Genomic DNA, 26,247 nt, shown 5'->3' on the forward strand with positions numbered 1-26,247 from the left:
ATATAGTGTATCTATTTCGTACCCACAAAAGACTTTCCATTAGTTTTCATACAAGTCGTCTTATCCTGTGATTTCTTGGTCATCTGACAGCATATAAAGAAACTACAGAAAATTCCACAGCCAACTTTTTGTACATAAATTGCAATATTTTGATTAAACTGTTGATAATGTTCTTATTTGGCTATATTAAATCCAGGTCTGTATTCATTGGAATTAAACTGATTTAGCAACATTTCAGTATTTTATTATGTGTTTGGAATAAAGGCACAGTTCTGAAGAAACAAATTTGGTACAAGGGGCTGGACCCCTACAGAAAAGAGCACTGCCTCTTACTGGACCGGCACTGTTAGGGCGACATGCAGTTTGCAGAAGTGACCCTTAAGAAAGCGAGAGACCTTTCACAGGAGCGATCACATTAAGGACAACATCGTACAAATACAGGACTAAAATGAAGAAATTACCCTCATATGAAGTTAACAGCAGTGACATACAAGGCAAGAAAATGTAGCATTTACAGTTTCACATTAATATAGTATTACAGTGCATTTAAAATATATGTCAAAGTCCAGTGAATAGTTGGCACTCCCATTAACTTCATTAAGGTAAACTACCTTATTTTTTTAGAAGATTAAGGTTCAGATACTCATCTGAGTATTACAATAACTTAAAAGATTATGAACAATATAGGCACGTAGATTTAATGTGACAAATGCCAATGACCTGGTGTGTCAACTTGCCTTGCATTTCCCAATATTTTTGTGACATTGACGGTATTTAAAAGAAGACACCTTCTCTAGTGCATAGGATGGGTGTGAGAAGACTGCAGACAAGCAGATCGTTCTAAGATTATAAACTACAACACAGGGATTAGCAAGAAGCAACAGGAAGTAACAAAATTTGTTGCCTGTTCTGTCACAAAAAAATCTGTAACATTGTAATTTATTACAATCCAAATTTCATTTTAAGACATATGCAAATTATAACACTGCCAGAAAAATAATCATTTTCCAAAATCATGATCCGTATCCCTTTTTAAATCCAAACACTTGTAGTTTCTCACAGATTTTCAGAATTCAGTCTAACTTTGCTAAAATCTGCTCACAGTTCCTGCCAGTATCTACAAAAAGCAAAATGGTGAAAACGACTGAACAGACCGTGATGAACAGTAACACTACATAACAGAAATGGAACCTGTACAAAAAGCTCATACATAAACTTGAAATAAACACAGAATGCTGAATATAACAATTCCACATATATTACATAAAGACAGGTTTATGAAAGAATCCCTTTTCATTAACGTAAGAAAGGAGAATTTTTATCTAAAGTACAATAATTTTAGTGAAGAATTGACTGCAACCAAGTACTTAATATCAAATTATTATCGATTTTTTTTTCTCCCTCCCCTGACAAAAAACCTGCGATGTGTTTGCCTCCAGGTGAGAATGGTGCAGGACAGTCTAACAGTCAGACTGACCTTTCAATCATATTACAGCAGCAGCAACAACCTCCACTGCTTCTGCTCATTCCACATTGCCGCATTTTTCCTTGCGTCATCTGGCGTTGCTGCGCCCCTGCGGCCTCGGGGGCCGGTCCTGGTGCTCTGCCAGCCACTGGCGGCAGATGTCCTGCATGATTGAGTCTCCGGTCTTTTCTGCGGCTTGCATGACTTCCTCCACCAGGGGCCCGGCGCGGCTTGCCTCCAGTTTTACTGCCAGCAGGTACGCGGCACGCAGTTTGCTGCACAGCAGGTAGGCGTTTATCTTGAAAAAAGGAAACGTTATGCAAACTCAGAATTAAAAGTGGAAGAATATTCAGCATGGATAAAGATAATAGTTCAAGGAACACAAAAGGTTTCTCACCTTGTTCTCTACACTCTTTGACTCCAAAATCAGACTCTCTAGCTCTTTAGCCTAAACAAAATAAAATAAAAGAATTTATATTTAGATTTATTTATTTCACAATAAATGTTGTCCAAAGTAATGTACAACTAAGGATCAGAGAATAAGGTTAGCTAATCCCTGGAGCAAATGGGGTTAAGGGCCCAATTGCTAGCAGCGGGATTTGAACCAGCAACCTTCTGACCCAACCTGTAGAGCCACACACTGTAATACAGTTGAGGTTATGTAGTAAGCATGATCTTCAGAAGAAAGAAAGAGATGGAGTGCTGTGATAGATGACCTGGCCCCCCACAATCCCCCAACCTAAACCCTATAGAGCTGGTTTGAGATCAGCTGGATTGAAGAGTAAGGGCAAGGTAGCCAGCTTGTGCCCACAACTTGTGGAGGCTCCTTCAGGACTATTGGAGAAACATGCCAGGTGACTACAGCTGGAAGCTGGCTGAATGAATGCCAAGAGTCTGCAAGGCCGTCACTAGAACAAAAGAAGCTATTTCGAAGAGTCTATGATGTAAGAACATTTCGAAATATTGAATACTTCTTTTTTAGTTGCAGAATTTGATACGCATTTCTTCATTGCCTTGAGGTCTTCTATCATAAGTTGAATAATATAGCTAAAATAGAGACACGTGCCTTAAAAGCCATCGTGCCCAGACTTTTGACTGGTATGCATATCTAGTTTCAAAGCAGAATTGTTAATACACTAAACCTTTATTATTAAACTGCATGTTAAACCAAGGTTCACCACACCTACTTCCTAACTGTGGACAACAGCGAGAAACTCACATCGGCAGGTCCTTTGTCGGCAGCAGAGACGCAGCTCAGCACAATCCTGTCACAGTCATTCTTGGTGGCAGCCCCCGACTCCCCTACACACCTCAGAAGCTGCCTCACTGCCCCGTACTGCCGCTGGCGAACAAGCCACTGGCCCGTCCGCATGTACACCGCCAGAGATTCCAGCTGAAAGTCCTGAGCAAAGACAGAGGAGGACAAGGAGTGAAAAAGGAGTGAACTTGGATCAACAAGGAGGCTGCGGAGAAGCAAGCGAACCAACCGAAACAGAGAGGAACCACGTACAAAAATAGTAAATATACAGTATAGTAACAATAGCATGCAACTTTAGAGACAAATACAATAAATGCAATGCACAGTAATATAGTAATAGGGTTTACTGACCCGAGACCAGCATTCAGATGGTTAATAAATGTGTTCACTGCCTATTACTGCTTTTCTTTTACCTGAATCACTCTGTATGCGATTCCAAATCCTTCTTCAATATTCTTCCCCCCCAGCATGACCTGCGAGCGGAAATGCGCATTAAAATCCACCACATGCGGCTGTTTCTGCAAGAAGACCAGTACAGATGCTCTGTTCCCTCACCTTACAGGCCACATCGATCTTCATGGGGCTGCCCCCGAAGAGGGTGGGTGGGGGGGCGTTGCTAGCTGGGTGCTGAGTTTGGGGGGTGGGGCCAGAGCCTGCGGAACTCTCGCAGCGGTGCAGGAAGCGCGTCACCTCCAACTGCAGCTCAATGGTGTTCATGTGTCTGAAGAAGAAAAGAGGAAGGCAACATTGGTTCAATATTGTAGACATTCTATTCTTGGTCATTTGTTTGTTTATATCTATTACATTTTTAATTTCTGTCAAATTCACTGAATCACTTTAGATGCCGTACCGCACGAGAACAGTATGTCTTCCTTTAAGTATTTTGCTGACATGTCCTCAGCAACATGATTCCTACCATGACCTTGTTCAGAATTTTCCAATTAAACTCAATTCAATTGTTTGTAATGTACCGCCTTTCATAGCAATCGCCCTGAGGCACCTGACAACAGCGTGTAGCAATCCAGTAATATGTCATCAGACAAAATGGTGCCTGACACAGGGAAGGAATGAATGCCAGAAGACAAGGGAGGAGTGGAAACAAAACCTTCCAAACATGGAGAAAAACTTAATTCTGCGGTTCCAAGCCCCTGGGTAGGCGAACATTATAGCGGACAGAGCAAAGGGGTCTGCTTTAATGAAACAAATGGCGTAAACTGTGATCATGGTCCAGGTTTAAGTAGAGGTTGGTTCTGCTAACCGGGATACATCAGAGGAGGACATCTTCTTGCGGAAGGTACTGGAGGACTTCCTGCGGCTGGAGCAGCGGCCTTGCTGTTCTTGCAGGTAGGTTCTCAGGTGCTCCTTGGCCCTCACCAGCCAGCGCTGCTGCTCACCGAGCTGCAAGTAGGACTTGGCACCGTGTGCAAAGAAGCGGATGCAAGTCATGGCCGCCCGCACATGGTCCTGTGGAAGGGAGGCACGTGAAGAGGAAACCAATACCATCATCAAACTGGGAGAGTACAGGGGGGAAACAGGGTAGGGTTAGGGGATGCTGACCATCATGAATTGCTGCAGCTGGTAGAGGGTGTGAAAATGTCCGCGACGCTGCAGAAACTGGCAGGAGGCAATGAGGTAGTGGCTCCAGTTCTCCAGGCTGGGGTCAAGTCCCTCCAAGAGCCCCTGTAGGGCCCCCAGGCGTCCTTGCTCTAGACTGGGCTGCAGGACACCCTCCAGGAACACCTCCTCTGGGCACTCCTTCATGCCAAGACAGTAGGTTAAAAAGGACGAGCCAATTCCATCCCTTCCATTTTAATGCTGTACGTTGTTGTGGCGTGGTAGTACATCGTACTTAGAGTACCAGTCAAAAGTCTGAACATCATTTGTTTTTCAACGAAATAATGGCCCAAGAACACCTCGACGTTATGTGGTAAATATTATCTTCTGAACAGGGAACAAGAAGGACTGCAGCGACAGATGACCTGGTCCCCACAATCCCCTGACCTAAATCCTGTAGAGCTGGTTTGGGATGAGTTAGGTGGAGCAAGGTAGCCGGTTAGTGACTAGAACTTGTGGAAACTCCTTCAGGAATGTTGGAGAAGCATTCTAGGCGGCTACATCTGCAAGCTGTCTGAAAGAGTGGCAAGAGACTGCAATGCTGTCACCTAAGCAAAAGGGCTCTAAAACCTGAGATGATTTCTCTTGGTCGTGGCACTATTCAGTATGTATAACTTCAGTGCGTCAAAGCCCTTTACTATAAAGTGAATAACAAAGCTAAAACAGACACAAATGCATTCAAAGCAAGACCTTTGACCGGAACTGTATGTTTTTACAATAGCTATTGCCTTGGACAGTACAGGTCTAAAGCACAGATACTGCTATATTGTTCAACAAGTACCTTAATTTTAGTGCCTTACACCTGTGCTTCCCAATCCGGTCCACTGGGACCCAAAGTCCATGTCCATGTTTTTGCTCCCACCCAGACAATTCACTGTCTGGGGGTCCCCAAGAACCACACTTAAGAGTATACTCAGATTTACCTTGCTGCGTAGATGCAACAGCGCCCCCTTCATGTCATCATGCCGCATGTGAAAGCTAACTATTGCCAGGTGAGTGCCATAGTGGTGCAGGTAATAGAGGCATTCCTCGTAGTAACAGTTTTGCTGGCCCTGCCCGTTGGAGCGGTCTTGCAAGCCCGGATCAGCCAGAGTCTCCTCCAGCTCCCGCAGGGATGCCAAGATGTCCTCCTCAGCATACTGACAAACATGACATCATCAGGACGCGACGCAAGGAAAGCAGTGCACTGCGAACCCCTATGCAGACATGTTTACACACAACAACTCCACTACGACATCTACCACCAATCACGAAGTTCAAAAGCCATACCTATAAAATTTTTGTGAGACAAAAATAACAACAATAACAATCATAATGAATGACAATGCTACCTGAGTATGTGAGGACCACACTATAGACTCCAGGTGCTGAATTATCTCCCGTAACAGTCGCGGACCACGGTTGAGCTGGTTACGGTCAACTGGAGCCTTCAGACAGCGAGCAAATTTCTCCCGTGCAATCGTCAGACTGCCAGCCTTCAGGGAAGCTATTCCCCAAGCATGCCACACCCCGCTGGGGTCCAGGGCACTTTTAGTGGACACCTATGCATAAAAAAAGTGACAAGATGCACACATTTGCCAATTAATTCCATTGGCTCCAGTCACAGGCTAATTTCTTAGTAATTTTAAGGTGGATATTCTACATTAAACAAAGGGTCTGAAGCTCCTCTTTTCCCGCCATTTTCTTCTCACCTCTACAGCTAGCTGATAGTACTCTGCCTCCAGTAGCTGGTTGCGAAGCCTCGTTATGGCAGCGGATTCCGAAATATCGTCCAGAGAAGGAACATACTTGTAGTTCGCCGCTACCAGAATCTTAAGTACATCCACTTTGCTTATATAACTGGAGGGCAAGCAAATGAATGAGTCATGAATACGTCTATGGCTTACAGACAAAAAAAAGATGATGTCATTTCTCCCCATTACTAATCCCCATTACATAAGCAGACTTTTCCCAGTTACCTGTCACACAGCGCAAGGTCCTGGCTCTGGCCTGCCTTGACGAACATGAGCTTGGCGCTGAAGAGCAGCTGCCGCATGATGTCAGTAAGGAGTCTGGCATCGACCTCGGGGTTAGTCAGGCCCCGTGAGAGAGAATGGCAGTGATCGATTAACTGGTGGCCACAGACCACATGGTCGCTGTGCAGAGAGAGGATAGCGATGCATAGCGAAGCACTGGGAGCCTGTAACGGGAATGAGGAGGACAACAGGTTTCAGTCCTACAAATTCCCTCCAGTGGCACCGATTCCCATTGTGCATGGTTTATAGTTACCTCTATTCACTGTTCCTAGTGTGTTACTGGAAGAATACAGACATTCCCCGAGTTACGATGGGGATGCGTTCCAAAAATATCTTTTAAAATGCATTTTAATAAAGTACATCTAACCCTAACAGGCCTATAACCTTCCTTATACATGCTTGGAAGACTTACATATGCCTACAGTTTGCTGTAAGCATATGGGAGCCTGCATCGTGTGCGTACGATAGCGAGTCCCGTATCAGGGAAGGGGAGGGTTGACCTGCTCGTAGTAGAACTCGCTCTGCAGCTGCAGGTTCTCGGCAGGATCCATGCTGAGGCGATACTGCCGCCGTGGAACCTCAGGCAACGTAAGGACCCCACCGAAACACTCTTCATTATTCAGAGGACTGCCAGCTACTAGAGAGACCGAAAACATGCAATGTCCAGTTATGAAGACAGAGAAAGAGTAAGATATCTGACCTATACAAAATTTCTGAGAACTTGTTATTCTACCTTCTGCAGGTTCCATTTCCTCATCGGTGCTGTAATTAGACAGAGAGTATCACAATTACACTGACATGCATATGACTGGATTCGTTTGCCAATCGGTCATTTGACAGCTAAGTGGCAATGCCAATGAGAGCGCTTACACAGGGTGGAAGTAGCTGTAGCACTGGTCGCACACTCGCGACGAGTCCTCGGCAAAGCCCTCGACCGACATGCGGTGCCCGGAGCACGCCTGGCACACCAGACGCCCACAACGCCGGCAATGGTGCCTTCTGTTGAACTAGAAAGTTAGAAAGATGACCTAAGAATTAGAGATTGTGATGTCATCGGACTTCCTTGAGGTACATCAGATTAGGTTGCAGTTAATTAAATAATTTCGGTTGTCCTTATCATGCCTGGGTCGATTTTCAGGATTGCACTAAATTTGAACAAACCACCTTATTTATCACACTCTGTGCTTACGCTTCACTGGATGTATCTTGTTTCTGGTATATATCTTCTATTTGTTCATGCCCTAGTTGGTATTTGTCTATTGTCATGATGACTCAGACTGTAGCAAGCTGTGCCAACACAAATATCCACCACGGCAATAAAGATTCTATAAGATTTCGAATCTAATCCACAAATATCCCTTTTTCTACTCTCCTTGGCCTTACCATGGTGAACCTCTCACGGAGACAAACCATGCAGACAGATTGCTGATCGTCAGGGATCCAGTCTTTGCGGCTGGGGGGTTTTTCTGGGGGTGTGAAATGAGCAGTGGGCCTGGTTCTGCGACCCCCTCCAGAGGAAGGTGTGTGCACAGGGGTGCTGCCTGCAATCATGAAACCAAAGGATTAGGGAAGTGCAGCAGAAGGTTCTCCAAGACCTCAAAAACAAGCTAACAAACCAAAGCACATCTTCTGCACTGCGGTGCCGTACTGGATCAGAAGGACAGAAACAGATAAACATTATTGATGTTATATCAGCAACGCTTATATGGATACTTGATGCGGAACTGAAGCCTTCAGACTTAATATCATGTAATGGATCATGTAATGTACAGGGAATGGAACTAATAATGGAAGCATCCAAAGAGGACCCATAATGAGTAGGGTCACCCTTTGCATTCAGATCAGCTTCCATATTTGCTTATAATAAGAGGCATAAAAATAGGTTAAATGCAAGTAGTGTCCTGAGAGAAGGGTACAAAGACAGACAACCAAGAATATCCTGCACATGTCTTAACGCACGTCCACTGACAGACACTAAATGAATCTCACGCTTTTGGGGTGAATTGTGAAACTTCATGCCAACTCCCAACTGAACGACTGTCCAGCCCAAACATCCACCCAAATTCCTTGCCAGTCCTGGCAACTGAATCTTTCCAGAGGGTGATTTGGTGCTGCGGTGCACATTTCCCAGTCTTCTAGGTCAAGGTCCTTCACACAGTTTGCTGAGGCAATGTCGCCTCACGTTGTTAACTTGGCCCACCTTTATTAAGCTTCCCGACACACTAAAACTCAGGAGGGAAAGTTTCATTTAGCGGCTGGTTGCCCAAACATCCTCTGGGCCGTACACTGTACACACGTTTGCCATGACGGCTCCCGCTGAAAGCGAACAGGCTAAAGGCAACAAAGTATCAACAAACAAGTCATGTGTGACTCATATGACCGAATCCTGAGTCTCAACCCGTGACTCATTTCCCCTTTGATGCAAAGAACTGCGGAACTACGTCACCAGTACATCTGCATAATGGACAACCAGAATTAGAATTTAGTATTAGAATTCTACACTCTACACAAAATGGGGTAGATGTGTATAATTTTAGTGGCAGTGACTAGCAATTGGTTTATTATAATGCCTCACAGGGGGAGGAGAGACTGTTGCAGGATCACTGTGGATTTTTATTAGATTCACACGGCAAAATTAGCAAGTCCGTGGTTCCACATTTTTCTTGTTGCCAAAACCACTGGAGGGTGTATCTTGCATTTCTTACGTACCTGAATTGAGTCGGTCGTTCACAGCCGCGCCTTAATTTTCAGGTTAAGCGCTATGGGCGTGAGCGAGCTGCTGACGGACAATATGCGCATTGCATGTATTCTGGGAGGCAACTATATATGCGCAAAAAGATCTTACATGCCGATGGGAATATTGTGTGAAATAATGTGCATTATAGTCCTGAAAAAAAATGGAGCTAAACTCCTTGGCGACTAAATAGCCATGAATGAAACATAATGACCCACACAAGATGGACGGCCAATCCCTGCCATGCTTAACAGCTGCCAATTGAAATAAATAACAAACATAACTAAAAAATAAGTGATCTGTATAATAAAATGTAATATAATAAAATTTATTTTAAAATATAATAAATTTATCTTGTCTGTTTCATCTGTATCATGACATAAATGCGTTTCTAACTAGTATCGTTCAGGCCTAAATAGATATGTGTGTGTGGCATTACTGAGGACATGCTGAAAGCTGTAGAGGGCGGAGATATACTTGTTGGCCGATTTGATTTTTATTTTCATTTTTAAGCAGATTTTTCTGGAAGAGCACTTCAGGTCTACATTTAAAGGAAAGGTAAGGGCTGAAACAGAGCACGTACTCATCATGTCTTTCTGTTACAGCATTTTCAATTTGGAGAGCGCGACGAAACGAATTAATACATGTCTTGACACGGATGAAACCGAAGTTCACAAACAGACGTACAACATGGAAAGCGTTACGTTAATGGGCTGAGTTACGTTAATGGGCTGAGTTACGTTAATGGGCTGAGTTACGTTAATGGGCTGAGCTGGTTACTTATCCTACCCTGCTACTACTTAGTTTCAGTGCCAAAGTCTTATCTGTTTATTAGATCTAGTGACAGACTCTATGTTACATAATAGCATAAACTGAAATGGGAAGTGGAACTACATCATCCTTGAGTGTTTAAAGGAAATGCGCAGGGTGTTCCTTTACGCGACCTAAGACTGGGTGTCTAAAGAGAGGTCTTCTCATCGATGCTCAGCCAAGATGGCTCCAGAAAAGACGTCAACTACCTCCATGTCAGGTCTGATATCGTGAAATTTACTGCGCTGGCAGGTCTCACCTGAAGTGGAAGGTGACGTCTCCACACTTGCCGAGGAGGAGCTGCTCTCTTGAGCAGGACACTGCATCAGGACGTCTTGAAGACTAATGACCGAGTCTGTGGGAAATGAGAAGGACAAATGTTACTTTTATCTACACGTTTACCAGTTAAACCTCACATTTTAAGTATGAATGTTCGGGCCGTATGTTATCATGTTATATGAGGACAGACCAGAACGTATCCTCTCTCTGGGAGCGTAAGGGAACTCCAGGGCCTTGCGGGCATAACTGGACAGCAGTGCGTCAATATCGCCGGGACTGATGATGCACTCCTGGCCCAGCAGTAGGCCCCGAAGCGTGCGCACTGCAACTGCCGCCCAGTCCACTTTCAGGTTCATGAGCAGCTGCTCCAGCATGAGCAGGGGGTTTGACAGCAATGGGAAGTAGTCGTCCTGAGCATCTGGGGCCAGGGTCAGCAGCACCTGCAGTGCGGAAAAGCTGCTGACATCTTCAGACATCAAAAGATTAGCACATCCTATTGTCTGTGTGGATCCCACTGCCCCAGTGCAGTGACGGGGACACTGTACTGCAAAAGATGGCCCCGTCCCTCGCGCGAGACGTGAAACCAAGGTCTCGATTATCTCAGGTCATAAATGATCCCTGGGCATCTTTCAAAAGAGTAGGGATGGTACCCCCATATCTCGGCTAAAGTTGCCCAAAACAAAAAGTTGTTACAGTTTTTAATATAATATTAGTCAAGGAGCAAAAAAACCACAACAACTGTGGTTCCTGACCTTGGAGCCTAGATGCAGGGCATGGATGAGATGACGCCGGGCAGGGGACATGCCGTCCTGGAAATGCAGCGTAAGGTAGTCGGCCAGGAAGTGACACGCAGCCAACCCAGGCCGTCGGTCCAGCGCATGCTCACAAACTTCCAAACACAGGGCTGAGTCCGTCAGACTCTCCAGCAGCTGAGGATGATAATAATAATAATAATAATAATAATAAGGATGATGATGAAGATCATTTTAAAAAAAGGGAGGCAGGAAAACTTCATTTTACTTCATTAAAATATATAGTAAAGTCAACATCACTGCAACTATCTCCTACACATGCTACAAAGAATGGGTGAGGTGACAGCCTGGCTGCTTGAGTGTATTACAAAGAATCACTCAGGACTAAATGGAACAGATTGTAACAAGTGACAAGCAGAGGTGGACATTTCAGGCCCAGAAAGCCAAGTACTCTCTCTTAAACCTCATTTGGGATTTGGATGTGGAGAGAACACCTGAAAGGCTTCTTCCATCTGGCCCCTCTCCAGCAGGTGAAGCAGGTGTTTGGTCTGGAGCTGTAGTCTTAGTTGCATAGCAACTGGATATAGCTGCACCCACTGTCCACATAACTGGAATTCCTGACGGAAATGACAGGCAGAATATATGTGAGGTATTACATACGGCAGCAGCACACTCCCCGAATGATTCAACCTGAACTAGGATGGATCATAAAAGCTTAGGTCAATGTTTCCCAACCCGGTCCTCAGGGACTCAGACAGTCCACGTTTTTGCTCCCTACCAGGAAAGCAAGGAGGTGGGAGGGAGCAAAAATGGGGGCCGCCAATGGGTCTGTGAGGACTGGGTTGGGAATCACTGGCTTAGGTCAGCAGGGAGCAGAAGCAGGACCTACATTGGCTTCCAGCATCAGGGAGAAGACTGCCTCAGTGTTGCACCCAGACTGAACTTTCAGTTCCTGCCATGTTGCCCAGGGCAATGGAGGTTGTAAATTCAGCATCTAAGCAGAAGGGAAAGCGAGAAAAATGACTAATTCACTAAATTTTACCTTTAAAAGAATCATATACACAAATCCGACGGAAGAACTATGTGAAAACCAGTGGTTACCCTTTGGTAGATCTGAAGTTCCTGCTTCTTCAGTTCCAGCTCCTCCTTCAGGCTACACTCGGTATTGCCGTCGCTCAGGCAAAACCGCAGCAGCTCGAGACACGATGCCAGTGGCCACTGCTCGAGGCCCTGAAGGGCCACACGCGCCCTCAGCTCCGCATCTTCCACTCGAAAAAGAAGCTCCATAGTCCTATTCCCCTCTGAATGAAAGCACAATATCAGAGGGGTAACCGAGCGACCATGGATGATTATCAAGACAGCAAAAGACAAAAAGTGTCATAAATGTTACACCGTGGGTCCAGGAGGTAGATTATCCAGTTTCACTATATATTGCGCATCGCTATAATAATAATAATAATAATAATAATAATAATAATAATAATAAGGATGATGATGAAGATCATTTCAAAAAAAGCCAAGTACTCTCTCTTAAACCTCATCACAGCCTCATCACAGCCTCTCTTACCTTGTAGGGCTGAACATGCCAGCAAGGAGTCCCGTAGGATCCGCTCCTGGTGGCTGTCCCGCCCATACAGTTCTAAAAGATTTAAGGCACGTTCTACGTCTTGGGTGGTCAGCGCCTGTTGGAACGCTCCGGCAGCCGCAGAAGAGGCTGAGGCTTGATGCAGGCCGGAGAGCAGCAGACTGGCTAGCGGCAAACCACACAGGGCAACACTCAGGCTAGACACTGCACCAGTGCCTTCGGGGCTGCCTGCAGGCCCCAGCACCGGCTGGGCCATGGTCTGAAGGTAGGCATGAAGGATCGGGAGGTCCCTCAACAGTGCGTCTGCTTCCCGAGCCACTTGTTCGATGTCCAGGACACCCTCCTTTCGGCCACTGCGGAAGTAGGCAGGGAGGCTGGGCCACGCTGACCCGGTCCGGCCAGTTCCACCTCGGCAGGCGCTCAGGCAGGCAAGAACCGCCAGAATAGGGGAGTGGGACTTCAGGAAGGATAGAGATGAGGGGGTCAGAAGAAGGGAGCTGGAGGAGCTAGAGGATGCCGGGGAAGACTGTGAAGAGCTTGCGGTTGAACTTAGAGAAGTGGCCTCCTCTGGAGATGCATCTGAATCAGAGGAGGGAAGAGCATCACAGCTGCCGGGGCGCACAGTGAGAGGATGATCCTGACTGTACTTCTGCAGGAAGACTTTGACACTATTCAAGCTAAGGAGACCCCCAGTCGTTCTCTCAGTCTCTCCCATACTTTCACAGCAGGTTTCCCAAACTGGGAGCGTCTCACAGCACCGCTGGACGATCACCTGCTGGATGTTCAAACCCAAACCCTCCTGTTCCAGCAAGGATGACACTCTGCAGAAAGGGAAGAACAAGGAGGAGAGAATATCATACAAATTAATTGACTTTCACGTTGACATTGGCGGCATAGTACATGTAGCTGACATAGTCGCGCAGCAGATGAAAACGGACTGGCCTACCTGGTGGGAGAAACCTGGCGGTCAAAGAGCAGGTGAGAGAGCAGCTGAGAAGGAAGTTGCAGCAGAACTAGTAGAGGGTTCCCAAGCTTGACTTCGCTTGTTTGGTCTACAAAGTTGGGAAATGTTGGCGTACGGAAAAGGCTGGGTGTCAGTACTGCTCACGTATAGCGTCCGACCATTGATGTATGAAACAGAAGCACCTTACCTTCTGAACTAAGGCTCCGGACTAGCACCACAGCCAATGTGTTGACGTAGTCTAGGAAGCTACGCACATAATCTGGCCTAAAGGGGGCGCTGTCGGGTTCATAAGGACAGAGCTGGTCCAAAGTGCGGAGTAACTGCTTCATTTGGGAGCGCACGGGATGAGAGTCCAACTCAGACTGCTTGAGGCTCGCCTGTTCCACTAAGGCAGCCAGAAGACCCCCACCTACACGGCCATCAGCTGCATCAGGACAACAAAATTTAAGATGTATCTGCGTGTGCCCACACATGGGCATTTAACGCCACAAAGACGGATTCTTATATGACAACAACTTTCCTTCCTTCCATAGCGCAACATGCATTCTGGTTTTTACTCTAAAGCATTTTCCTACCTTAATAACTACAATTACACAGTTCGTCGTTAGCAAAGAAATTCATTATCGCAGCGTAAATCGCCAAAATAACTGCACAAGAAATCATTAAAAGCAGTGCTTCCTAGTCTGGTCCTTAGGGATCCACGGACAGTCCACATTTACCAGGAGATCGGGGGGAGCAAAAACATGGACCGGCTGTGGGTCCCAAGGACAGGATTGGGGAACACTGATTTAAATGATCAAATTCCACCGATGAGCATCTTGCCATATACATCTCTAAGGACGCATTCTGACCTGCAGAGTCTGTAGCGGATGCCAGGGTACACAGGGTCTGCTCTAGATGTTGGGCTAGGGAGAGTCGTGCAGAAATGGCCTCTTCGGTCAGAACCGGATGCAAGCAGAGCAGCACGTCCCGAGCACTGCAGCCAAACGGACTCGCAGCTGCAGACTCTTCGCTTGGCACTTCTGCAGGTAAAGCGTATGTGCATTTGGTTCTAAGGGGTGCCTCTGCTTTTGGTTCTAAGGGGTGCCTCTGCTTTTGGTCCAAAGGGGTGCCTCTGCTTTTGGTCCAACGAGATTATTTGGCGCTCATAAAAATAACTGAGGCAATATAGTTCCAACAATGAAAGAACTATGAAGTAACCAATAAACGTTTATGTAATTAAGTGTGTATATTCTTAAGAAAAGATTGCTGCAGTAAGTATAACGATCTATGGCAGCGTTCCCCAACCCAGTCCTCAGGGACCCCCAGCCGGTCCACCTTTTTGCTCTCTCCCAGCTCCCAGCCAGACAGGCAAAACATGGACTGTCTGTGGGACCCGAGGGCTGGATTGAGAAACAGATTTATTGGATATACAAGTGTTGACTTCTAGCTTACAAATGTCAATCAGTAAGAGAGTATCAGGATTTACAGGGTTCCCCTTCATTCTTTTATAGCTTGAGATACCATAATTATTAATACAATTATTAACAATTATTTTAATGGAATCTAACAACTTAAAATAGGGGTGACAAATTCCAGTCCTGGGGGGCCGGAGCCCTGCACATTGTTTGGTTTACCCTCATTTAACACACCTGATTGAACTGAATCATTTGTGGTGGAACAGGCAAAGAACTAAGTTACACAGGGTTCCGACCCCCCAGGACTGGAGTTTGACAGTCCTGGCTTAAAAAACTATTACTGTTGCTCTTATTGGCTAGAGATTTATGGCACTTTTCTAGAGACTTCATTAAGATTAACTTTTGCTTTTTAATGTATCTGGGTGTTTTTAATCAATTGCTGCCAAAAATTTTCTTGCACTGCAAGATGGCACAGAAACTCTTCTTGATCACACACTGATATGTGATACTGATGTAATACCTATGTAAAAAAAAAATAATAAATAAAAAATAAAATCACTGGCATTCAGAAATAAAATGCCCGTACCGGCCCTGGCAGAACCTTTGCCGCTGACAGTGTGGTTTATGATCTTGCTGATCTGCTGAAGCACAGCAGGAAACCCCTTAATCCCATGAGAATGGGGCCCTGTAGAGTCCGTTCTTACTCCTGAGTGAAAGAATAGAAGCTGTGATGCAAGCAACCATGAAAAACGACAGCAGGCATTCAAATGAATCAAGTTATGATTCAACCAATTGTACAAACCTACAGGTCAGGTTTAACAGTCAATATTTATCGTGTTGTATCACTACACTGAAGTCAAACAAAACATAAAAATAAGAGATAATAGTAGGGTCAGTTTTGTCCACTTCTGAAGACAGTTGTACTATACCACACTCCGGCGCCACACCACACTACACTCCGGCGCCACACCACACTCTGCTACCCACCTCGCTCTTCCAAAGGGATGTTCAGCCTGCGCTCTGCTGTCTCCAGCAGCTGCCGGGAAGTCTTCCACAGCAGGCAGTGACAGCAGGCCAGGTCAAAGGTCGCCATGCTGGCAGGACTGAGCTCCTCCAGCAGAGCATGGAGCATGCCAGAGGGGTCTGGTACCTTGTGATTTAGCCAGTAGCCCTCCTCCAAAGAGGGCACTGGGCGTCCTGGGGTGCTGAGGAGCATATCTGCCATGTCTGAGATGGAGTAGAAGGCCATGCCTCCACAGAGAAGAACAAATATAAGAAGAAGAACAGCACAAGACTACAATTACAGGACAAGACAACATACAGTGCAGTCCACAAAGGCAATAACAGTACTAGCTTGAACAAATACAGTATCATGAAACTGTATTATAGCAGCATAACTGACACTGTCAATAGAAAGCACTTAGCATAAGGTACCTGCCGCGGCAGCACTCCCGATGGCCTGTAGCGTGGACCTTCCGCTGCTGCCAAGTCTGCTGCGTCCACTGGCTGATCCATCTGCCACCTGGTTCTCTATCTTCTGCTCCACGCAGCCCAGCTCCACAAGAACGTCTTGGTGGTGCTCCATGAACACCAGCTCGCCAGAGCAGGCTGAGCCATCCAATCCAAACATCAGAGACACCTGTGAGAAGAGAACATAGAAGTCTAAATGCATGTCCAACGGCCTTCAGCTGCCCCGGGCTTGATAAGCCCTGCTAGTTACCTGATGAGCTTCCAGAAAGTTCCCCCGGCGGATACAGGATATGAGCAGTGACTCTGGGCTCGACAGCATGGCTGGAATTAGCCAGCTGTGAGGACCCCCACACGGACACGCCTCCTGCTCTGTGTGAGCGGTCGCTACGCCACCACCTCCATCTGCCAGTACACAAAGGCTAAATATTAATGTCTTTAGTGACACAGTAAACAAAAATAAGCATTATATGATATTGAACTCAGCATTTCTTAAAAGGAAGGGCGTGGATTTGGTTTCAAAACTGGCAAAGATGTAATCAGTCCCGAACCCCCCTCCCCCCTAAACACACAATCGAAAAACTAAAAATGCCAAAAATGTCATATTTTGTTTGGTTATTTACAGCTTAGCTGGGTAGGTTGTCATTGTTAGGATTATGGTTTTCCCATAGAAATGAATGGAAGATCCCCACAACAATATTAATAGACACACGTCTGTCTATCTGTCAACCAGTCAGTCAGACAGTAAGTACTCCTCTTTATTCTTGTGATCCATAAAAATGCAGTTACACTGGTAGGTAAACTGGTGTCTCCGAATTGGCTACAGTGTATCACTGCATGAAAGTGTCCATGAGTTTGTGCCCTGCAATGAACTGGCTTCCCCATCAAAGGATGTGGCCCAGTCCTGTACTAGATCTGTACTAGATAAGTGTTTATGGATAAATGCATCATACACTGCCTGGCTAAAAAAAAACAGTCGCAGAGTTTTTGTTGCGTCGCCTTTAACTTTGATTGTGGTGCACATTCGTTAATGCTTTGCTTCCATGTACTTATGCAGCATCTCAACATTTCTTTCATCCAATTTTGCATTAATTTCTTGTCAAGATTTTTGTACTGATGACAGGTGAGTTGAGCCACTCCGTTAAGTCCTCTTCAGCACATCTGAAAGGCTTCCAATGGGGTCAAGGTCAAAGCTCTGAGCTGACCAAATCACGTGTGAAAATGATTCCTCATGCTCCATAAACTGCTCTTTGACTGTCCGATCCCTATGAATCTTGGTATTATCATCCCTTTAGGTAAGAAAACATCCATTGATGGGATAACCTGGCCATTCAGTAGATACAGGCATTCAGCTGACTTTACCTTATTGCTGCATAATGTTGCTAAGCTTTAATAAAGATGATATCATTGGCTTTTTAGTGCCTGCTGATTTAAATTTAAGCGGAGCCTTCTTTTTTGGCCAGGCAGTGTATATTGACGCAATGAGTTTAGTTTACAGGAACTGCAATCCCCTCAATTAAAATCACCAGAATTGCAATTCAAATTTATTGTGGAATTCAACTGAACAAAACTGCTTCTCCTAATTCCACTTCTGCACAAGAAATGATAATGTCATTCATTCACGATTTTTGGTCCACATACCTGACGTGCTGGTGCTGACCTCGCCGTTGTGCTGCTCCGCCGAAAAAAGTCGCTCCGTACGGTGTCGCCTGGTCTTCTTCCTCCTCTTCGTCCCTCCGTCGTGTTTCAGGGATGGAACTGGGCTGACTAATTTTGTGGTCGGTATTTGCCCATCTGCACCAGTAAGACAAAACCAGGTTTCACTTCTATTTTCTGCAATACTTGGCTAAATCCCTGTATGTAACTTAACAGTCACATGTTCGCAAAACACGTGCCTTCAAACACATTTGCATTTCTATCATTCCACCTCTTCCACACTTCAATGCAAACCCAATGCAAACAGATGACAATTAAGAGAAAATGTCAAGACATTTGGACATTTCAAAGCTAATAAAGTTACTTGGTGACTGAAAGAAATTTTCCCAAATGCCCCAAAATATATCTGCACAAGCATACTTGTCTGACATCCTCTAATAAGGTGTTTCCCAATCTAATCCAATCCTTGGGGACTCTCAGATACTCCACATTTTCACTGTAATCCAGCTCCTAACCCACCGAACCCAGGTTTTCGGTGTTCCTGATTGGCTGGGAGAGACACAAAATCTGGACTGGCTGGCGGTCCCTGAGGATTGGGTTGGGAGACCCCGCTCTAAAGAACCACAACCTCAGTTACTTACCACTGCTGCTGCTGCTGCCATGGTTACTAGTGATGACCTGCAGTCTCCAATGTGCCTCAGCAATCCGTTTGGACAGCCTCTGGAGACGTGTTCCGAATGTCTCTGGAGTTACTGAGCAGCCCAGGCTCTCGGCCATCTCCTCCTCCCCAGCCAACGCTCTTCCCTCTTCCTGGCCATCCCGTTGGCCTACCACACAAACCCCCTCCAGACTCTCTCTCAGAAGCTTCAGAAAACCTTCCATAGCAACTGTATCTACCAGGAATCCCTTGCAACCCTGGATAAAATGGCCCAGATCCACATAATTACACAACAGATTTTGCAGTGTGTCTCTTCCGGGGTGCTGGGGTTCCCGCAGGGTCCAATCGTCCCTTGGCTCCAAGTGAATTTTAAGTCCATCCACCACCACTCCACCACCTATAATCTCCTTTCTGAATTCAGGACTGTTAGACTGTTCCAAATCACACGCAGATGGCAAGTGCTGTTCATGGGACAGGCCATGATCAATGTCCCTCTCTGGACTAAGGACAAAGTCGGCGCTAGACAGAAATAGCAACGAAAAGATGTTCTCCAAGAGTTCAAGTCGGAACAAGGCCGGCACGGCTTCCAGGTAAAGCTGGCATTCGGACAGGTAATACTGAAACAAGACGGAAAACCCTGAGGGAGGGAGGGAAGGAGGGAGGGAGAAAAAAAAAAAAACTTACCATACCATAGTAACATGTAGTCTTTGTAATATTAGTCTACAACAGTGCTTCTCAAACTGGTCCTTGGGAAACCCCAGCCCATCCACGTTTTTGCTGAGGGAACAAAAATGTAGACTGTCTGGTAGGGAGCAAAAATGTGGACTATCTGGGGGTTCCTGAGGACCAGCATGAAAAGCATTGGTCTACAAAAATGCAGAAAACATATAGAGGCCACTTGCACAGATACCTTGAGTGAGAGCGGCAGTCTGGTCTTGCTCAACGTTTGATTCTAGCTCCTGCGACTGTTTTGCGACTAAACAGTCCTTACACCCAGAGTACTTGTGGGCATTGACGCAAATTGCGTATAGAGCATATTTCATGGCACAGAAGCCCTGGAAGAGGACCACGTTCCTCCGCGCAGACAGATTTGGCGCGTCGACAGGATGGGCAGTGTCTGCATCACCTAAAAGAGACGTGTTGTCATTATTGATCAAAAGGAGAATTGAGGGACGTGAAGAATTGCTCAGAAGTAAACCAAAATGGGCGAGAGATTAATTGGACTCCTGACCTGAGTTGGGAGAGTGGGCCAACCCAAACAGCTCCAGAACCCTACGCTCATCCAACTGAGGCAGGGGGGTCAACGACTGCAGGATGAACAGGGAGGAGTGGCTGTCTAGAGTGTGCAGCTGAGCCAAGAGGGCTGCGCTGGGAGTCCCTCTACTCACACACACAAAATAAACACAACTTTTGAAGCATTTTATCAAGAGCACCGGGAACTATGCAAATATATGTGATGTGTGTTACTCACGGGCTGTTTTTGGCACACCACTCAAGAACTGCTAACTGTGAGGACAGACCATCAACAAAGTCCTTCAGGACAGAATCATTGGCTAGTGCCTGAGGGAGTAAAGAAAGACAATTATGTCAGGTCAAGTGGCGTTTTATTGTTACACCAACCATATATAGTTGGGCTGCAACAGTAAACGAATAGCCATTTATGGTTCGGTACATCATTTTCAGTTCAGTACTCACAATGAAATGAAGGAATACAGTTATTGACAAAGGCGAAAAGCTAAATTCACAAGCAGATGTTCAACATGGAAAACATTATGCTAATTGTGGCTAATGCTGATTACAGTCAGTCGTAATCAACAGTTTCGAACATTTCGATTTTCCAATAAAATACACCGACACCCGAGACAGAGGTGATAAGAACCAGACTGTCTGTCAGCCATGCTGCTACAAACGCACCAGGCGCTCCAGATCATTCGAGACGATCGTCTGAGTGAGTGTACGACTGGAGCAAGGCGGAAACGGCCTCTGCAGGTTAAGTCTCAATGTGACATCTAAAGCACTTTTGCCGGGAAATTCAGAGCAGGCTAAAAAAATAACTACAGCTGTAGGTGTGTTTATCGCTACAGTCATGTGATCTGACTCGGTAGCAGAAAACAGGATTTAGATGGGATTTCGTTCATTATGACTGTTATATTTTTGATTACAACAAAAATTTATATATGTTTACCATATGTAAATAAGTAACTGTTAGGTTCTTATAGACACATAGACAGACCCTTTGCCTTTGGTTTACAACTGTTCCTAATTGTCTGTTTGCATATTTAATAATACATTTCAAAATACATTCTGTTTGCCTTGCTAAACCGAAATAGTACAGAACCGTGAACCCAAAACTGCAGTTCAGAACGAATTATGAATTCTGTGCACCATTACACCCTTAATATACAGTAATGCAGAATCCAGAGGCAAGTAACAATGTTCCCTAAGATTCCTGCACTACATATAAATATAAAGTGCAGAAATAACCAGCATAAGAGCAAAAAAATATAAATAAATCAAGGTACGGTAACATTAACGTGACAGTAACACACAATGCTAACAGATAGGACTAGTGCATGATGGGAAAAAAGACAGACTGGGTGGAGGAGATTCACCTGACTGTGGTGAAGAGTTTCCAGCAGCTTTTGTGCCGAACCCAGGCTCTGCAAGTGAGTCCAACCCAGGAGCAATAAGAGACGGGAAAGAGGCTGGAACTCGCCAGCTGTTAGGTCCTTCACGCTGGAGAACTCCTCCCTCCTTATCAGGTCCAGCGCTGTGATCTACGGAAGCCAGATTAACGATAAAACTGTACATTTTCACTGAGATGCTCCCGGGTTACATTGGTCCATGTTACGATACGTCAACTTTAGGAATGGTATGATTATTCTTAAATTACACAAGATATTCAGCAGTTTATTATAAAATAGGCTTTGATTTTACAAGTGTTCTAAGCATGTTTAAGGTAGGTTCTAGGCTAGCTGTCATGTTCGTTAGGGTAGGTGTACTGTATTAAAATGCATTTTTGCCTTACGTTAGGTTTTTCAGAACATAACCCCGTCGTAGCCTGGGGAGTATCTGTATATACTAAGAATATATCTTTAACTGACAGATTGTAGACCCCTGACCAACCGCAGCCACACACGCTTACCAGAACCTGATCCAGGAAGTGCTTATTGCTGCTCAGACAATCAAAGCAGATGGCCTTCCACGCAGACACACGGTCGGCATGACAACAGAGCCCAAGCATCAATTTCCCTGCTTCAGACAGGTCTACTGTCAGGACAATCACAAGGTGGGAGAAACAAGACATCACATTCAGTTAAGGTGAGCTCCAGAACTGCTTATACTGATATATTGCCATGAATCCCAATAAACAAATTTGTCTCACATTATAGCAAAGGCTGAGTAAGCACAAGCACACACTTCCAAGAAAGATAAGATGCTGCACTGTCACACTGAAATTTCTTCAAAAATCAATTTCTTCATAAATCGATAGCAGAAGGATGGAAAAAGCTGCTCGATGCAGTAGATTTCAGCATATGCTGGTCTAAGTGTTAAATGCATTAAAAGTACGGACTCTCCCCAGGTTACAACGGCCCGTGTTTCGAGATTACGATGGGTATGATTTAATCAATAAATTACACGAGATATTAAACACTTCGTTATAAAACAGGCTTTGTGTTAATGATTTGGCCCTATTATAGGCTAATGTAAGTGTTCTAAGCATGTTTAAGGTAGGCTGTAGGCTAGGCTATGATGTTTGTTAGGGTAGGTACTGTATTAAAATGCATTATCGCTTGCGATATTTTCACCTTACGATATGTTTATCGTAACGCAACCACGTCGTAACCCAGGGAGCGTCTGTATATTTGTTGGAGAAAATGCATGTATATCTGTAGGTGCTAGAGTATGCAAGTGTGATTTTCGATGGTATTTTTTTGTGCATACTGCCAGAAAGATTCTAACAAAAGTGGAACCGTTAGCCCTCACGATCCTGTTCAGCAAAAGCAGCTGAAAGAGAGATGGACGATTAGCTATTAGCACACTTATAAAAGCACAGCACTAACAGCAGTGGCACATAAGCCTGTGACTCCAACCTTGTGATGTGGCCACGTCCTTCAGCAGCTTGTCTCTCTGGAACTGCACAGCCAGAGAGCAGTAGAAGGAGAGAGCAGCGTGAGAGCGAGGGCGCAGTAAGGAGCTTAGCACTCTCTCCTCACTAAGCAGGCCAGTGCTGGCAGCCCACAGGGCCCTACATAGGTCATGCAGCTGCCCCTCCACCGGCTCCGGGCCCCAGGGCATGACAGCCAGTGCCGAATACAGTTTCTCCTCCCAGTCAACCTCCGCATTCCCCGACTGTTGCACTTTTGCCAACAGGAAGTGGATGAAGGCATCCTGCAGCTGGCGGTTCCTATCACATGCAACATCATCAGCTCTGTGGTCTTGCAGGAAATGGACCAAGGCCTGAGCAAGCCTGGGCCTACATCTATCCAGCAGCGCCCCAAGACAACACTCAGCCTCTGCACTCAGTATCACCGCCGCCGCCTTCTTCTCTGTCAGGACACTCTTGAAAGCCTGGTGCAGTTCCTGAGAAAGACAAATACTAAGTACAAGTTGCAATTTCTAAGCGTATCTATTTTTTCTTTCGAGACACCATTCCTGTAATACGCAAGCAGCTAATTCAATCGCATATTTGTTAAATATAAGAACATAAAGTTAGAAACGAGAGGAGACCATCTGGCCCCTTGAGTTCGCTTGGAAGGAATTAAACTAATAATTTTAAAGTCGGTGGGAGCTTGTGAAGCTCAGATTTGAAGGATTCTAGGGTCTTAGCTTGCATTACCTCTTTGGACAGACATTTTAATCACACGCTATGCGATACCTGGATCATGTCTCCCCTTAGACTCTTTTGCTGAAAACTACGCAAATTCAGCTCTGCCAACCTCTACTCATGACACCCCCCTAAGGCCAGGAATCATTCTTGAAGCCCTGCATTTGCTTCTAAAGCAGCAAATGGAATCATCATATCTTTTAGCACTAAAATCTACAATCTTTTACTTGTTATTTTGCATGGAAATAAAAAAGGCACCTTAAGTACTTTCTCTGGTTCCGAGTCCTCCAGCTCCTCCATGATCAGAAGAAACTCTAGTTCCTTCTTAACCCGCACAGCAACCTGCAGGCAGATAGAGTCAGAAAATTGTATTTGAACAACCAACTAAGCAAACGTATTTGCAAATTCCATTACTTAGATTTTACAGAAAGCAACTTCTTATTTATTCAGATATTTTACCAGAATAATTCGGGTCCCTTATTTTGACCAAACGGCATTCGGTTTACAAACCTGAACTTCTAGACCCTCTTCCCATGTAAATAACAGAGTCTAATAGTAGCTGGAGAATCTGACTGTACCTGCTCATGTGCCCATCTCTCTGAAGTCTTTAGCCACAGCCATGCCAGTCTGTGCGGACTGCCCACCGTCTCCCACCTGCAGCATATAACTCATTATTAATATTAGGACATACATATATTATTCATACAAGTCTAGCATCTTGCACCACATCAACCATCATCAAAGCATATTTTCTTACCCCATTGACAGGGACTTACTTGAGCACATATGGACAGGTCACTAAGGATTTTAAAATGTCCTTCAAGCAGTGTGTGCTTATGTGTGTGGTGTTATTAAGCTGAGGCACACACGCTTGGGCAAGCTCCCAGTCCCCACACTGTAAGCACAGCCTGAAAAAATTGAAGAGCTGCTTCATAGAGCTGTCCTCCTCACAAGAGAACGGGTGCATTTTGCGATCCTCCGTCGGGGCCTGCTCATTGGAGCACATCGCCTTTTTCACCAGGGAAACACTCACCACGTGCCATCTGTAACAGCGATATTCAGTTTAATTCAGGAACATTTCTCGATGCAGAAACATATTCTGCTAAGGCACTAGCGTATAGGCTAGCTCAACTAAACTGAAGAACTGACAGAAATACACCGGACACAACTAGTCGATGCATTAAAAAGCTTATATCCATTTGTAACGATGCAGCTAGAAAAACGTCAGGTAATACCTCTGTAACACCACATAAGACATGTCATCAGAAATCACGTGAATATACAAGAATAATGTAGCTAAACTTCTCATTTTTACCAGGCAAATTCACAAATGCCGTACTGAGTACAAGATATTCTGAAAATCCAGCAAGTAAACAATACAGATTGTTAAGTTTAAATAATGTAAAAAAAAAATATATATATATAAATATTTGTGAGATACAACGAAAAAAAACATTTATAGACAGGTGCATACCTAGCTGGCTATTAAATTTATTTTTAAACGTTTCAAAACACGTTGTCAAGAAGACGTGTTTATGAAGCACAGAAAAATTACTTACACTTTTCCAAATGGACACACACTACTTCTCAGTTTGATCGCAATTTGCTTCCGAGGTGTTATTGCCTGTGTTCGGCCATGATGTAGCAGTCATGTGACAATGTCAGCTGATTGAACAGGAAGAAGGTTGGAGGTAGCGCCTGTAATCATTTTAGTAATGGGGTAAACAAGCGGAATGTCGCGTTTACACTGGAACTTTACATTGTTTTCCTTGACCTGTTTATATGTAATATGTCAAATCAACTACTCTGGTATTATTACTTATATTAAACGATAATAAAGGAGGGTCTAATATATTACATTCTCAGACTAAGTTCTCAAATTAAACTGGATCAAGAAATATATTTAAAATATTATATGACCTTTGTACTGAATTCATAATTTGATCCTTGAACGATGTGGTATTTTGATTTGTTTCATGTGGCTATAAATGTTGTAAACTACCTATTCAATATTATTTTCAGAAGCAAGAGCTTAATTCCTGGAAGATAACTTTCAAGGATGATACCTTCCCCTTAACTTTCATTTATGGAAAAAGACTTTGTTTCATTGGAAGACAGTGTTCATAAAAGAGTGGGTTGTGATCTGGAAAATATCAAATTTTGAAACTCCAAAATTGCTGGGTAGTGATAGCAAAGAAAAGGGCAGACTCAGACACATCCTGTTATTACAATAACTCAAAAAGTAGTTTACAAACACATTACACGAGTGAAGATCGGGAACTGATCAAATTTTGAGACAAATTCAAGCTATGCTGCTTAGTGGCAGCAAAGGGAAGTGATACTACCAAAGTCACTTAAACTTGTGAATCTTATTAATCAATTATTACCACTTGACCTAATTTCATGCACATTTGATTTCATTTTGAGACAAATGGCACCAAAATTGAAGCAGCAATGCTAGGAGGCAATAAAAGAAGGAAAGGACAGTGGCAGAAGACACTTCATCTTGTGAACGCAGTAGCTGTGAAAGTGTTCAATGGATCATTTTAAAATTTTCCAAACTGGTATAGGCGATAAACTGGTGTCTGTTTCATTTTGAGAGGTATTGCACTAAAATGGAAGCAGTGTCAGTAGTCATGCCACGGATGTAGATCTGGTGAACCTGAAGAAGTCACACAAAGATTGGGTTTTTATAAAGACTGTGGAGGTTGGGAGAGTGTTTAGGGGGCTATATACTGCAGAGGCTGGAGGGTGTGGGAGAAGAA

The 26,247-nt window shown here is 44.7% G+C and overlaps 1 protein-coding gene across 2 annotated transcripts; it reads right to left on the reverse strand.

Moving 5' to 3' along the window:
• Positions 1 to 222: 222 nt before the first annotated feature.
• On the reverse strand, positions 223 to 25,139 carry zfyve26 (zinc finger, FYVE domain containing 26). 2 transcript variants are annotated; one of them, XM_048974462.1, is made up of 41 exons: positions 25,042 to 25,139; positions 24,259 to 24,525; positions 24,061 to 24,136; positions 23,741 to 23,824; positions 22,749 to 23,238; positions 21,800 to 21,924; positions 21,267 to 21,431; positions 20,126 to 20,214; positions 19,886 to 20,034; positions 19,565 to 19,780; positions 18,638 to 19,291; positions 17,982 to 18,134; positions 16,594 to 16,745; positions 16,308 to 16,512; positions 15,861 to 16,124; positions 15,460 to 15,579; positions 14,328 to 14,498; positions 13,664 to 13,900; positions 13,459 to 13,564; positions 12,495 to 13,333; positions 12,029 to 12,228; positions 11,817 to 11,921; positions 11,422 to 11,544; positions 10,928 to 11,104; positions 10,366 to 10,615; positions 10,156 to 10,251; positions 7,736 to 7,893; positions 7,223 to 7,359; positions 7,086 to 7,114; positions 6,853 to 6,986; positions 6,296 to 6,516; positions 6,029 to 6,176; positions 5,669 to 5,878; positions 5,261 to 5,476; positions 4,281 to 4,478; positions 3,982 to 4,187; positions 3,279 to 3,444; positions 3,137 to 3,196; positions 2,685 to 2,867; positions 1,863 to 1,913; positions 223 to 1,763 (listed from the first exon to the last, which is right to left on the reverse strand). In XM_048974462.1, the coding sequence occupies exons 2-41, from the start codon at positions 24,486 to 24,488 to the stop codon at positions 1,554 to 1,556; spliced, it is 7,803 nt and encodes a 2,600-aa protein (XP_048830419.1). In that variant the 5' UTR covers positions 24,489 to 24,525; positions 25,042 to 25,139; the 3' UTR covers positions 223 to 1,553. The 2 variants fall into 2 exon arrangements, with proteins under 2 accessions (XP_048830419.1, XP_048830418.1); XM_048974461.1 differs by having other exon boundaries at positions 6,853 to 6,989.
• Between the last annotated feature and the right edge of the window lie 1,108 nt (positions 25,140 to 26,247).

This window comes from Brienomyrus brachyistius, chromosome 14 (assembly GCF_023856365.1).
Source record: "Brienomyrus brachyistius isolate T26 chromosome 14, BBRACH_0.4, whole genome shotgun sequence".
Classification (NCBI taxonomy): Eukaryota; Metazoa; Chordata; class Actinopteri; order Osteoglossiformes; family Mormyridae; genus Brienomyrus; species Brienomyrus brachyistius.